General features: G+C 36.3%; 1 protein-coding gene across 4 annotated transcripts in view; it reads right to left on the reverse strand.

Annotated features, from left to right (window-relative positions):
* Window positions 1-13952, reverse strand: part of LOC124642141 (A-kinase anchor protein 13) — a 49301-nt gene extending 35349 nt beyond the window's left edge. For 2 of the 4 annotated variants that reach the window (XM_047180452.1, XM_047180450.1), the window contains exons 1-5: window positions 13527-13950; window positions 11844-11902; window positions 1261-1370; window positions 642-758; window positions 52-172 (exon numbers count right to left, since the gene is read on the reverse strand). In XM_047180452.1, coding sequence (XP_047036408.1) covers window positions 52-172; window positions 642-758; window positions 1261-1370; window positions 11844-11901 — 406 coding nt within the window. In that variant the 5' untranslated portion in view covers window position 11902; window positions 13527-13950. Of the gene's footprint in view, window positions 1-51; window positions 173-641; window positions 759-1260; window positions 1371-11843; window positions 11903-13526 lie in introns of all 4 variants that reach the window. The other 2 variants (XM_047180451.1, XM_047180449.1) reach the window with 2 other exon arrangements.
* Between the last annotated feature and the right edge of the window lie 1897 nt (window positions 13953-15849).

Genomic DNA, 15849 nt, shown 5'->3' on the forward strand with positions numbered 1-15849 from the left:
TCTCATGAACTGAAACTCTATGAACCCCAAATCATGTAATGGTTTACTCACCGCTGCCCTTCCGGCTCTGAGGGTAGAAGTCGAGATGTGTTGGTGAAGAGCAGTCGGCTTCCACCACTCCATCCTTGCAGAGAGACGGACATGATGTGCTGAGACGACTCGTGCCAGTTGCCTTGAAGAAAAAAAAATGTTTTTGGTATTCTCAAGAGGGAATAATAAGGAATAAATAACCTGCTCTTCAAAATATTGCTTCTTCCAGACAGATGTAAATGAATAATTTCACTGTCGTGTAAACGGCAAATTTTAGTTGGCCGACAGTATGATCGGGCTCAAAAATCAATATGGAGATCAGTAGTGCGCAGATTACAGCGACCTGAACCGGTAATTCTTAGGACCGACTCAAATTTTGATTGGATTCACGATTATGTACCTTCAAAATCAACTATACCAATCACCTGGCCATCTATTGGCCGATAGTTTAGTCTGCGGTAAAACATTCATTTGACGCCAAATAAATTGGTGTGGCTTACGTTGTAGATAGCAGTTTTACATCAAAACTTTCGCTAGTTTGTGTTAAAATGGATTCAAAACGAAGGTGAATACGGATCAAGAACTAAAGAAAAATACAAATCTCAAGTTACCAATAAAGGTAATGGCGCAGTTCTCATGCGCTGCACAGCGGCATGCAATCGTCGCAGCTGCTGCAAACTGTCTTCAAGCAACCCCGGGCTGTGCGGGGTCACGCTTATCGTTGGCACCTGTGGAGAAACAAAACATAATTTTATATAATAATAGGCTTTCTTCAGGTCAGCTTTGGCTTATACATATAAAAGCTACCCAAAAATTGTGTTTCGAAAGGTAGGTTCCATTGTGGGTCTTGCAAGTCGTTACGGGTCTAACAAGTCTTAACCAAGGGATATCGGTTTGGTAGGAGTCTGAGTTGAGGAGGTTAGATAGACAGTCGCTCTATGTAAAACCCTGATTCTCAGCAGAATCCAGTAAGACTAGTCTTACTTAGGGTTATTGGGTTGCCCAACCAACCGGGTTGAGGAATTCAGATAGGCAGTCGCTCCATGTAAAACACTGGTCCGCAGCTGCATCAAGCCGACCCCAACACAGTTGGAAATAGACTTCTTGATAAGTGGTCCATCTAACAAAAAATGTATTTTCCAAATCCAGTAAGTAGTTCCTCAGATTAGTGTGTTCCAACAAAGCTTTTCCTCAGCTTCACAATACTTGGTTCAATGACGTCAGGTATACCTGTGCCCTGGCGGCGGCCATGTCTGGTGGTGGCGTGGATCTCGTCACGTGCTCTGTGACCTCGTCCTCGCTGCTGTCGGAGCGAGAGTCCGAACTGCCGCCGCCCTCGTCTGGAAGTAAAATAAATAAGTTATTAGTGTACGTGAAAAGATGCCATCAAGGGTCTTATAGCAAGCCGCTTTTGAAAATGATGCTGGTAATTTACATTAATTATATTGATTTAATTCCGGTACGGCCAACATTGGTGTGATGAGCATTTGTGTTGGCTGTGGCCTGGGTGTTGTAATATGTATCTATTTGTAAATATATTATGTACCAATGTAGTTTAGTAGCTAATAAATAGCTTAAGGCTTAAGCTTGTAAAGACGATTCTTTACATGGCATATACCGAAAGGACAACACAACATCTCAATTAAAGACCTGTAAAATAATTCTTAAACGGATCGCAAAATAATCCCCAATGTTGTTTTAAAGTCCTAGACAATCGAATTAAGAAAAACAACATCAGTGCGGTGACGCACACCAATAAAACAACGGTCTAAATATCCACTAGAACTGTACAAAACGCTTCGATTCAAAGAAAGATTAGCAGTGAAAACACATAAAATGTTTACCGCAGCTGCTAAACCTCAGAAACACCTGATCATCAGCATAATGAGTGTAATGTCGTTGTTTACATTAACAGATCTGATTGCGGTTACCGCTAACACGTTAGACGCTCGCCGTCAACTCAATCACTTAAACGATTAGCTTTCGTTAAAATTTTACCGAAATATCATCTGGGAACAACTAATGGGAAACCCGAAACTTTAATCAAAATGTATATAATTCTTCAATGTTCCAAATTAAAACTGCTTCATATTTTGCGCATATAAGAAGAGGTTCTATAAAATCATCTACCTATAAATCATTGCCCATAACGTTATTTACCGATGTGCCAATTCCAGAATGAGGCCCCTTCCCGTCGTGTCAATCCGTTTAAAAGGCAACGACAGCCAACAGGATACAAGAATATGTGCAGAGAAACACTCCTGACATTTCTACGTAATATTGTTGAAAATTGGCACGTGTTCCAACGTGGGCGTTTCAACCTTTGTGATTGAAATATTGGACTACACCTCTGTTTCATTTTCAAATGCTTTATATTTGCAGAATTATTGACTTCTATGCTTTCAGTAAAGCTAAGTAATGATAAGCAGAACACCACTGCGAATTCTCAAATCACTGCCAAGAATTCACGAGCCCTAAAAATAACCACGGAAAATAACAATTCTTATCTATTCACAGTACAAAAGTTGACCTTATTTCATTACAAAAAGGCATTTTCATTTCGTATCTCGTCCATTAAAAGCCGTTTCGAAACTGAACAGAAATGTTTATCAAGCATAACTTCCCTAGAGGCAGCAAAAGCTCCACAAACTTTGCTTGCTCTGTTCCGGAACGGTATTCGAGCAATGTGCTTTGATACCGGTGTATTTGTTACAAATCGACCCGGTGTTTGCATGCAAAGTTACGAGCGAACAGATATTTAGAATAGCGTATCTTTTACCTACATGCGCGAACATGCTCGGAATATTTTATACGTGAACCTACATGTTTAAACAGGGTCCTTATTTTATAAGCTACTGAGACTGGTTGAGTGCTGTCGACATTTTAGACACAGTCTTGCGTAAAATCAAATATCTAAGGATCTCTGAAGTTCAGTGTCTTGTGAACTGAAGATGCGGAGCTCCTAGATCAAATACCAAGTAAACGTCTGTGCAATTTCGTATCGCTCTCGCTACTTCAACATAGTTCATAAAATGACGGCTACGTGAAAAAGCTCTTGAAAGTATTCTCTGAAATGAAAGCTTTCTGAAAAGATGGAATCTTGGACGTCTTTCGTTTTCATCAAACATTGTTGTAACTTAAAAGTATTTTGTCTCTACAAAATCTCTGATGCATCACATAATCTTTTTCATTCATGAGATCTAGAATGTAATTTTGGACCAAATAGCTACTAAAGTACTGCGTTGTGTATGTCTAAAACAATTATACCTCTCCCTCTATTTCTCAGCAAAAGTAATTTATCACGACACAAAAGACCACACATCCCTCCAACTTCTGTGACAAATCTATCAACTACGAACACAATAGAAACTTCGTAAGTCTCATAGCTAAACAAGTATAAATCCATCGCGCTGGAAGTTATCAGATGCAGACAACGGAAACGGATATTGGTTGCAGACGGACGTCCCTATCGGAATGAGACACGAAGAGGGTTTTCCAATGCATGAACTACTTGGGAGTTCATCGGAAACTATACTTTGATTAAAAGCTTGCTATGGATTACAAATGTAACTGCGTACATTCTAATTCGGAACGTTAATGTAGCACGAATTTGGAGTTTACAGGCCATTGCGTTTTAATAGTTCAACAGTTTGGGCGGCGGTTAAAACTTTATGTTAGTACATAAAACGAAACTCTACAAAACTGCAAGGTTTTCCTACATAAACGTGTTTAGTCTTAAAGCAGTCAATAACTCTAGGTAACGAAATCTAGAACCAAACAACCAGAATTGTTAAACGCAAATCTAAACACCATAAACGCTTACATTGCAAATTCATTGTGAAAAACACGTACAAAACATTATACAACCTCGTTAACACAGATCCCTTTTACTCTCGAGCGAAAAAGTAAAACAAAGGAAAACACATCCCATATTTTCCCATTTAGCGCCATACAAAATGCATAATCATCCGGAGACGGGGCCGACCGGCCTGACCCACTTTCCTCGAGGTCAAGGCTTTGAACACAACCCTGTTGAGCGTTAAGCTTCCACCAGCGTAAGTTGAGCCCCCACGCAGTGACACCCAAACAAAAGGTTTGGACAAACGGAAACTACGAGAATGGCGACAGCTCTGCTAAAGTTGGACAGATCCCAAATTGTAACTGTCTGTTTTACTTGTCATGCTTTTGTTGTGCACCCGTAATACAAATGGCTGAATGTATTTTGATAGTGAATTGCTGGGGTTTGTGAATAGCCGTGTCGTACTGCGTGGGTGTCTTAAGAGGTTTCCAAGATAATATGAAGTACCTAATTAAAAGTACTTAATTTTACGACAAGACTTGCAGATTTGTTATTCATTTTGTGCTCCTCAAATTTTCTTGAAATAAGAACATTGTTTGTTAGGGATAAAAACCATTTATAAATTGCTTATATTCTATGAGTATCGATAGAGATTACAATAATTTGATAGTTCAACAAGAACCAAAACAAAATATCTACTCGTAGGAGGATGTAATCGTAAGTCGTGCATTTTTAAGGTGAAGGATATCTCTAAGCTTTTGTTAGGTCCAAATTCGTGATATGGAAACTAAAATTGTGCAATCTTTGGTTCAACAACAACAACACCTCTAGCAAAATTCTGCCAAAAAGCTAAAACTGAAGTAGTTAAACCTTCGATTATACTTAATAGAGAACATCTTTCCGAATTAAACAAATAAGTACATAATCGTTACAAAAATACTCCAAGAGCGATAATAGAGCCTCTTTACCCAGTTTCATGCGGCGTTCGACAATAATGTTAGGCTAATGCTTAATTGTCATTCAGTGACATGATAACAATGGTTCATTACGCTTACTTCTCACTTTTATCATAATGTTCAAGTAGTCGTTATAATTCCAATTTCGCAAACGAACTGCGATATCCAAAGTCATGAACTACGGAATTACCAAATCATCAAAACCCCCTAAAATTATATTTCTACATCATTTCTTCCTATGAATATTCAGTGTTCCATCAACATACAAAAACAGAATACTTAGTACTTAGCTGTCCTACCTCCTTTCATCATCATCGTTAAGAGCAAACTTCCCACATAGACATCGCCTGAGGACGGAAATGTTTATGTAAGAGTCGTATTATTAAAAGATGTGGCCATTCGTATTCGGAATCCAGCCTAACAGGCCAGTACAATGGGCACGGGGCCAAATCCGAGGCCTGGACTTTTGCTGCCTCTTAGCAATGTCAATACGACCATCTAAACTTTCACAAACATAGTTTTCCGTCTCCCTAATAAATGTTGCGAGTTCTTTGTGATTTATCTTGTTATTTGAACTTGAGGATGCTGATGTCATGTCGGGTATTCTAAGTAGAGGCAAAATAAATGAGCAATACTAATGTAATTTCTAGAATACGTCAACCAAAATAATTATTTTCATAAGAGGCAAAACCTAACTTGTGAAGTGTATTCTATGTACTGTAATACATGTTTCCACAATCACTTTGTGTACAGGTACACGTCTTTGTCTTCAGCAGAAACTGTTTTCATTAAATTAAGACGCTACGAGTACTTTTGCAACTTCAGAAGCGTACCTTAACAAATTTAATGTACTCTTGAACACATAGCTACCCCAGCTCCACACTTTGGACCCAATGTTGGGTCAAATATTTGCAATATGATCCAAACATACCAAAGCCATCATGTGATTTTATCCTTTTTAATTTCGTCAACTCTGTGCCCAAAGGCTTTTAAATTCCAAAGTCGTGATCATTTTCTGAATCACACCTGGTTACGAACGACTATTGGTCATTTATCGCACATATTGTATCAATTAGACCACCGCAATTTTCCACATTGTTAATAGCTATATATGATACATCAAGATTTAAGCTCCGAAAAGGAGTCTCCTGAGACTTTATTGAAAGGCAAAGTCTCAAGGGTTGAAAGTGAAGACAAAAGGCTACCGTTAAGCTTTTGATCCCCTGACGTGATTCAAAAGTGTTCATCAATGGAATAAGATGCTATGAAGTGTTAAATACCTCTGGAGATTTAAAAACTGTTTCATGGGATTTATCAAGATCATGAAGAAATATTTATTCCCCACTGAATATTACATTTTGCAACTTTCTAAACATGATGTTGGTAAATCATGTGAACTGTGCACTAGATAGGAGCATAAAAGAAAAACGAGAGTAAATAAAAATGCCCAAATCATCCCCAATATCAGTCAAATGCTCCTTCACTCAGAAATAATACGTAATAAATATACAAAATACCGTAGAGGCACATTTTAGTTTTCTTGTGGGAAAGTAAACTGGATATCAGATAACGAGATTCCCAGATATTGAATTTCGAAGTCGAAGCGTTCAGTTGAGCGTTAAGGCGAATAAACAGATAACTATTATCGCTTTCTTTATGTTAGAAAAATTGAAGATAGTGAAGAGATCGGCGGTCAGTAGGGCAGTGAAGATGATAAGAGATAAGGAGCACGTGTTTATTAGGTATTGCACATTCCAGATGTGTAGACAGTAGTAGACACAACTTTTAGTGGACTTCGGCTGCCTTATCAGATCAACTGAATTGCAGTATCTTGAAAGGATATAATTTTCATTTATTTAATTGCTTGCTACTTCTATACTGCCAGAATTGGAATTTGATGGATTTCAGTAGTAAATTGCTGATTGAAGAACTAGAATGCAAGCCATCTGGCAGTGTATTATGAAATCCTCCGTGTCAGCCATAACAGCCTTGAGTTTAGATCAATGGCCGATTACTTGCAATAGTCTCGCCCACTACAACATGCGACAACATAAAGCAAAGTGTGGGTGTCGTACAGCGTACTACACACCTCTGCTTACGATGTTCTTATGTGTAAATAACATCAATGTATCGAAAAAGCTAAAAATAAATATTGGCGGACGTCACATAACCCGAGTCATATCTAATTCCAGCTCCCCAATCTTAAGTCTATTCGACATACTAAAAGGGCTTTCACAAGGGCGAAGGGCTCTAATTTTCCGATTGGACGATATTTGAGGAATCTAATTAACACCGCGTCATATAACGGGATTATGGCGGCACGTGCCGTGGGCTGTGATATAATACACGTTTATTGCATATTCCCATATTAATGGCCGCAGGTTTACGGTTTGTTTGCTACAATGTCTCGGATAATGTGGGGGATATAATAAAGCTTACGTAAAGGTCATGACTATGATTAAAGAGAGCATTTTGATAAATATTTTAATAGGGCTCTATTTAACTCCACAAGTAAATTGCTCGATTTTATCCCAGCTACGGTACTGAAAAGATTTTCCGAGCGTTTTCCGGCCCCTTTGCCAGGTTTCGTATTGCTCAAAGAAGTTGTTGGGGCGCTCATTAAAAAGCGCACAACTCTTCCAGCCAGGATATTGCGAGTTCCTGTAAATATGCAGACTTCTGACGGACATTTTTAGATGTAAAAGTCTCCTATTATATTGCTTTTCAACTGCGCAGTTCTGTTTGCAAATATCTTCCTCATGTGCTGAAAATCATACGTTAAACTTGTTCAGGAAAATAGGCTTCATCAAAGTAAAATTCTTGAGCTTATTTGGCCAAATAAATACTAAGATATATCAAATCATCCCAAAATGTACGGAATACACGATGTTGCGAACCCTAATGGAAGAGCGAAGTTGTAAGGACAAATTGGAAGAATTGGATTAATCCATTGCCTTTAGCCAATTTTGGGTTCGAAGAAAACCCTGCCTTAACTTTGATATTGAACAGCATTATTTTCCCTTTTCCAATGATGGTGTTATTGGTAATATAACAAATGTTATTTAGGAAATCTATTTTATCAGTAGTCTTGCAGAAACGATCAAAGTAACAAAAAGGCTTAGATAATGGTTGAATAAGAATTGGATAACCAGACCAAAGTTCCATGATAAAAATCATTACTTTCAGTTGCAGAATCTAAAGAGACTGCCAACTTAATTGTATTTAATTCCCACGTAAGTGCACTTTACATAAAAATTGCTTCCATTTTGTTAACCAACAAAGAGTAAAGACTTAATGAAGATTAGAAGCAAATCGCAAGAACTCCTATACAAAAAAAAACATATGAAGAATATATGCGTGAAGCATGTTAAATCAGGCGTGGTGAATTTTGTAACGTTGGCCGAGGAGTATTTCTTGAATCTCACACACTCTATTTGCTTAGAAGTTTTATGGTTTTAATACCTATACTGACTGAGAATTAAGAATGATAAACTAAGCGCCAATAGGGACTAGAAAATATGTTTGGTCTTTTAGCTTACAATGCAGGAAACTGCCAGGTTCACGTCTACTTAAGCATGCATGAAAATATTTCCCCAAAAGTAAGCTCAAGGAGCATTTATATGGTTTTGACACTTCGTTGCAGGTCTGCTAATTGGTCTACCACGGCAAACCCCACTCTTTTGTTTTCGCAAAATCTCAGTCCTTACGTAAAAACCATTAGCAATACAACAACCATAAATGAAGTAAACCAGTTACGGTCCATCCATACGATAGACAGATCAGGGAAACGTTTTCCAATTAGTTCACGTGAATTATGAGTTGACAGATGATCTGTATATGGAAGACAATGAGTGGCCGTCAAGTACGTCGCTTTGGGATGTGCGTTCAAATTGGACTGGATATTATACTGTTTGTTATAATATACAAAACAAGATGGTTATTTTTAGAGGCCGTCAGTATTTGGGAAAACTCTCGCTTGTAAGGTGATTAAATCTGCAGCTTAAGAAGAATAAAATGGTTACTTTATTTTCAGTGAGGGTTAAGCAGACGCTAATCTACAACTGTAGTTTCATTGTTTGTTATGTTATCCATGAATCGGGAAGAGATTCGATTTTTGCTGCCGCTTAACCACTGCTAATGATAAAAAAAAAAACATTTACATTGACAAACACAATATTGAACGAGTGCAAATTAAGACAGACATAGACTCGCCATTCTATGCACAATACAAGGCAAATCACGAAAAAAAAATCCAAACACCCCAAAAATTATCCGAATCCCGCGAACCCAGCTAAACCTCGATTACCCCGTATTTATTAGGCCTTAATGAGGAAGTAAATTCAGGTAATGTGGCCTTAAGATAAGGCTCGTTCTTTCAGAAGAAATATTGCACATAAAGTGGATAATAAAACTCGGCTACAGACGTTTTAACCCCTCCAAAGGTCCTTTATACCGTCGGAGGTCACAGGTATTTTTTATTTGATATAGAGCGGGTATAATTGAATTCTAGTGTTCTCGGGGTATCGGTGGCTGCAACGTAGAGGGGCGAGCTGCGAATGTACCTAGTAGATATTTTAGTACCTATAGTTGTTCTTTGTGTGCTTTGGCCGTTTTCTGCTTGACCTGTTTCAATGATTCGCTGTTATTTATTTATTGTGAGTCAAATATACGAGATTCATCGGGAGTCGATCAATGATCGGAGTCCAAAGCCCAAAATCATCCTGAAATAGTCAATTAGAAAAATAAATAAAGAAGTCATCTTTATAAACATTGCAATAAATGAAGCTGCATGAGACGAAATAATAGTATTCATGTGGATAGATCTCAGATTCATTGATCGAGTGTTGTGAAACATAGTGGCGCCCAACAGGGTCTCGACTATTAAACAGTAATATTTTTACACCCGGTCCATCATATTATTTAATGTTTATTTACAATATGAATGAGCAATAAATTTAAATGTGGCACCCATTTCAGAGATTGCACGAAATCTCAACAACAGTCGGCGAATCATTAAAGTTTATAATGTCGCATTACGTAATCAGTACATTAAAAGCGCAACAAGTAAACGAATGCTACAAGTTCCATACGTACCTACACTGCAGGCAACGAACCAGCTACATTTTTAAACGACACCACTAATTCAATTAACAGTCGAACACAAAAAGACACCATCACATCGGAAAATTAAACATAACAAATAAAATAAAAGTCCGAGAAAAAAAACTACAATCAATAACTGAAACTTAGGAAAGAACTAAACGTTTGGTACTAATGAAGAACATTTTAGAAGAAGAATGAGTTAGAAATTATTTTTTAAAACAATTTGAGAGGCTCGCGTGCGAAATTCGCGAAAATCGTGCGTTATTTTGACAGGCCCAGCTTGCTAGGGAGCAGCCTAGCCTTTGTACGGGCGAGGCCGAGGGCGCACGCGCGTCATCGATCCCCCTGAAGCCTTCCAGTGAGACACGAGAGTACATAACTGTACGGGTAATGGACTCGCTAAAATCGTGACACAACGTTCGCACACACACGCAACGCCAGTTTAGAGAGAAATCTAAGTTCCAGCAACGTAAAGAGTTGGTAACCCCGCAGACTTTAGTGTAAACGATTTTTGTGAATGTGTGCGTGCATTGAATAGAGATTGAAGGAAGTTGTGTGAGCGAATTTACAGTGTTGTGTGAGTCAGGCTAAAGTATTCAACACCCTCAGTCGATTAGGTGCGTCCGAGAGACTTATGCATAAAACTTTGAAACAATTCATAAACATGAATAAAGGGCCTTTTATAAATGTTATTTATTTACTGGTCCGTTTTAAGCGGGGAGTAACAGCGTTAATTTTTGATGCGTTTGCGTATTGTTTTATTTCCAAAACATTTGTTAACGCCAAAGTAATTGATTAGTTTACTGGGAATAATAATATAGTTGACGACAAAAGAAACTTGTTAACGATATGGAGAATGGTATACATAGAGGCATACGATATAAAATTAGACATTCATTTGAATGTGACGACCACTTTGATTTTGCGACATCACACAGAATTATGCCAGTTGACTCTCCCAAGTCAACTCGAGTCGCGTAATTACAACATGTCGTAAAATCCATGGTTTATCTCACTATTCACATTGTCCATGTACCCAAGACTAAATCTAGAATTCCCGCGCAAGAAGCCGAACTAAGGAAATCTTGCAACAACGTGAGATTTTAACAGTAACACAGTACACTTATGAAACATTCCCATTGTAGAACCACCGAATGAGATTCTCTAAATACCGCATTTTACAATCGCACAGCTATCTGTCGCCTACAAAGAAATTTAAACTTAAATACTATTGAAAATAAAGGTGTTAATTGTTTGCTTCTCCAAAAAGTAATTAGTTTAGGTTGTATATGGATGCCGTTAGACAATGCATAGCTGACTGATAATGGATATAATTGTTTGAAGTTGGTTAGTATTGGTATTATATGTTTTTACACCTTTGTTTTGTTTGAATATTGTTCAGCTCACATGATATTGTAGTGTGTGGTAGGTTTTAATTGGTTGTGGGACATTTCATTTGTGCGGTTGACATGATCATTTCATCATCAGAAATAATTTTTTTTATTATAGATAGGGTTGATCAAATGAGTAAAGGGTTACTTCATAAAAATAAGATGTGCGTTCCATCAAAACTAAAATCTAACAAAAATAAATCTTTTTGAGTGTCTTCTTGATATTGAGATAAGATTGATGTTATCTCAAGATATCAGACACTTCAATAGATGGTTGATCAAAATAAATTAATTTTAATAATCATTAAATTCCGCAGATTTTTATGGTAAGTAGGTAGTATTAGTAGGATGAAGGAACTAGGTCAAAGCTATTAAATGAAAATAAATATGATTTTAATTAGTTCTTAGTCACGCCATTATCAGAATTAATATTATATGTAATTAACTAAGTAAACCACCAAAGTTCTTAACACATTAGCAGAATCATTTCTTATTTTTCATCTACACTTACTACTATCTTATGCAGTGTTTTAAACTCAAATTAGCATTGTACAATATCCTTACCTGAAGAAAATATGTTCTCCAATGGTTGTAAATTCATTGTAGCTGCCGTGGATTCCATGCTGAAACATACAATTTAACTTTTAATCACACATAATTAAGTTCATAATTATCACACATAAATAAGTATATGATTGCGATTTAATCAGTTGAATATTATGCTAAAGAACATAAAATTGTTTTCCAGTCTAATCTTTCTCTCGTTCTCAGTAAAATATATTTCCTTTTGCATAAATTTTCCTTACTCCGTACTACACATTCAACTAAAAAAATGTTACCTCTACAGGTAAAACTCTTTCTGATGAAATAAACAATAAACCTAATTTAGCCAGTGCCTTAGTCAGTTGACCGATAGGTTTGAGGTGAATAGCGCTAAGTATCATAATTACAACATATTATGAAACACTTAAAATCTGACTTTTTTGTTATCATCCAGCAGGATTTACCTTTATATCCTTACCAAATACTGTTAGTATAGTCTTGTTCAATCTACATACTGATGAATTTTTTTTTTTTTAATTTATTAACTACTAAAATGTCAATCATTGTATGAAACTAGGTATATCATCTATTTTATAGCACAGTATCTATCCATTAATTATAATTTTATCAATTTAATTACATATTTCATCATAGGTATTTTGCCATGGTAACATCAACACTAGAAAACGTTTGAAGCATAAATCAAATAAAGTAATAACAGTTATAAAATAGGAACAATGCCCAATTTATAAAAGTACAGTCTATTTCACATCTTGTTACAGAGTTTGGGAAATATCTCAAATGGAATGAGAAGTGGTAACCAATTCCCACAGTGTAGGAAATAAAATTTATAGAACTACTAGCTTCTGCTCGCGGCTTCGCCTGCGTGTTGTGTTGATAAAAAGTAGCCTATGTGGTTAATCCAGGGTGTCACCTATCTACATACCAAATTGGTCCAGGCGTTTTAGCGTGAAACAATAACAGACATCCATACATTCTCACAAACTTTCACATTTATAACATTAGTAGGATAAGTAGGATTTGCTCTGTAACATTATTTAATCTGTAAACTTTCAGTTTTGGATAAAGTTTCCCATGGGCTAGGCAAAACTATAATGTACTCATGTTATGATGATGTTTTGTGGTAATTTAGTACTTATACTTAATGCTGTTTTGTGGTAATTATACTTATTTGTTAACTATTTAAGTGGTTTTTAAATAAGTTTGTTTAAAAAAACTTTTTTTTGTAGTTTCCAAGCCTTACACATGCTATAGTCCTAAGAGTTTGATTATTCTTGCTTCTAAAAGTTCTGTAAAACTTGAATTATAGATACTGCATTCAGATTTTCATAATAAACTTTCTGCATAATCTTTAACTAATAATTTTGTCACAGGTGGTTCTGTCACACTAAAACAAATGTTTTAAATGTCTTACTTAACTTCATAAGCAGTGGGCACTCTTATCAGTACTTTACTATACTATGCATTTAATTGACAATTCAAAATTATTATGACATTATTGATAAAGATGCAACCAATATCAATCGTTCTCTATCGATATTGTCGTACTTTTAATAAGTTTCATTACAAATTAAAAGTTTTAACACGTAGCATATCGCAGGAAAGAGAACTCTAGAATAATAAAGCCGATTGTTTATAGTATTTAGACTGTATTTTAAAAGAATGTCACGTTCGAACACTTACCAAATTTTAATTATGTGGCTATACAAAATTAAACACTAAAATAACACACATTTCACTAAAATTAAGCGACGTCTTATGCAAATCACACTTATTAGCGTTTTTCCCAGTATACACCCGGAAAGATTGAACAATGGGATCTGAATTTTATGCCAAAACACTTTCACATTGGGCCCAACTACAATAGTAGGTAGCCACCTACATGAAACAATAAACAGTTACACAGCCTTCATACATCACGAAAACAAACTTCTCATTGATTACACACCATTTATTAACTTTAAAACAATAAACAGGTGCTTCGAAACACAAGATTACACGTACAAAGTTACTTTTGGAGTATCGTAAAAACTTTAAAACTTTAGCCGTGTCGACGACTAAAGTCTTGAATTTTTGACTGACTGATAGATAGAGATGGCACGATACCAACGCAAGCCGGTGAGTTGTGTCAATTCGGTGGACAGCACAGTATCAATGACACAGACTCTGCAATTACGTGTCTGTAACCAAAACCTTATTCCGTTGACATAAAGCTCATAAATGCTTTCCTGATAGTTCAAGTTATCAAAATGACATAGCTGGAAAACTGTTTACAGCTGATGCCAGTTCTCTTGAAAATTCCCGAAATAAATGGAAAAAGGTTCGAGTGGCAGAACGTTAATGACAATTTCAATTACGTGAAATAGTGGTCAAACGCAAAACAAGCGAAACATTTGAAAAATAAAATAAAAACAGGAACAACGGTTGTATGTATTTTTTAATTAAGAATATTCGAATTGCGGTATCATTAAGATTGAAGTGGACACACCGTTATTTCAACAACACGGGAATTGACAATCCTAATTATGGTAACACTGGCGAGCTCTACGTTTAGTTTTCCTAAAAACTAAACTTGGGTTGCGGCTAACGTGAATTTCAAACAATTACTTTATTTAACCATTTATATTCATAGTATTAAAATTATATTATATTAAATTATAACACAACGTAATCATTTAATACCACTTGTTATTTTCGAAAACCCATGTTTGAACCAATAAAAATAAATTATTTTATGTATTGAAGTTAAGTTCTCTACTTGATAATTAAACGTAAAAAGTTTTTTTCTGAGTATGTAGCACCGACACAGGGGCTTTTAAGCTAGTTGGCTTTTAAGAGATTTTTTAACATGATTTTTAATTTAAAATTTTTTAATGACTTGAGAAAATCCTACCACTAGAAAGAAAATTTTGGTTAATAAATAGGTAAACTTTACTATTTAACTTAGCCGACTGCGATATAGAAAAATTTGCCATTAAATTTTGCTGAGCAGGCAAATTTTAAACTCGTTTACTTATTTATTTCGGAATTGTGCCTATCTTCAGCAATTAAAATCGATGATTTTAAGTTTACTGAAGTATGTAGAGTTTTTGATTCACTTTATTATTTTCTACCTATATAGGCTGATAGGCTAACAGTGAAACTTTTATTTTACCTAAATGTTCAGATTCAATAGGTACCTTAGAGAATTTGTATTATAGGTATACCTACCTCAACAGTCTTTTTCAGACCGGAATCTCCATCAGGTTTACGTACCTACTAATCCATAAGCATTATGGCAATTTTTGCTATATCAAGGAGCATTGAGTGGTCAACTAGAGCATCGCGTGTTTAAGGCCCAAGCTAATAAACATCAGTATTGTTAAAACAATTGGTTACCTTGAATTTTCAGGTTTCAATTCTTTAACTAAATATTCGTGTTATGATAAACGGCCGTTTATCGCCGTGTCCTGTCGGTAAGTTGAGCCTAAAGGATGCATACTTACGGGTACCTAACGTTCCATGTGAGAGTGAGAGTTCGAAACCTGGTAATACCTACTTTTTAAGTTCCTTTAGCTCCTCCGGCGATCGCTTTTATTCCTCTTCAAAACAGAAGGACGAAAACATCGCCATCATCAGGAATCCTTGAGGAGGTTCAAATCGCCATCAGCTATTCATTAGATCTGCTATCACTGGTTGGCTTTGTAGAAATTATGACCTAAAAGTGGGTTAATACAAAATACTTAAGATAATATTTTTCGGTGAAAGGAAAGTAAACAGAATCGTGAAGTCGTGGTGGCCTAGTGGGTAAAGGACCAACCTCTCAAGTATGAGGGCGCGGGTTCGATCCCAGGTCAGGCAAGAACCAATGCAACTTTTCTAAGTTTGTAGGTATGTACTTTCTAAGTATGTCTTAGACACCATTGACTGTGGGATGGCACGTTAAACTGTAGGTCCCGGCTGTCATTGAACATCCTTGGCAGTCGTTACGGGTAGTCAGACAGAAGCCAGTAAGTCTGACACCAGT

Source organism: Helicoverpa zea, chromosome 24 (genome assembly GCF_022581195.2).
Source record: "Helicoverpa zea isolate HzStark_Cry1AcR chromosome 24, ilHelZeax1.1, whole genome shotgun sequence".
Taxonomy (NCBI): domain Eukaryota; kingdom Metazoa; phylum Arthropoda; class Insecta; order Lepidoptera; family Noctuidae; genus Helicoverpa; species Helicoverpa zea.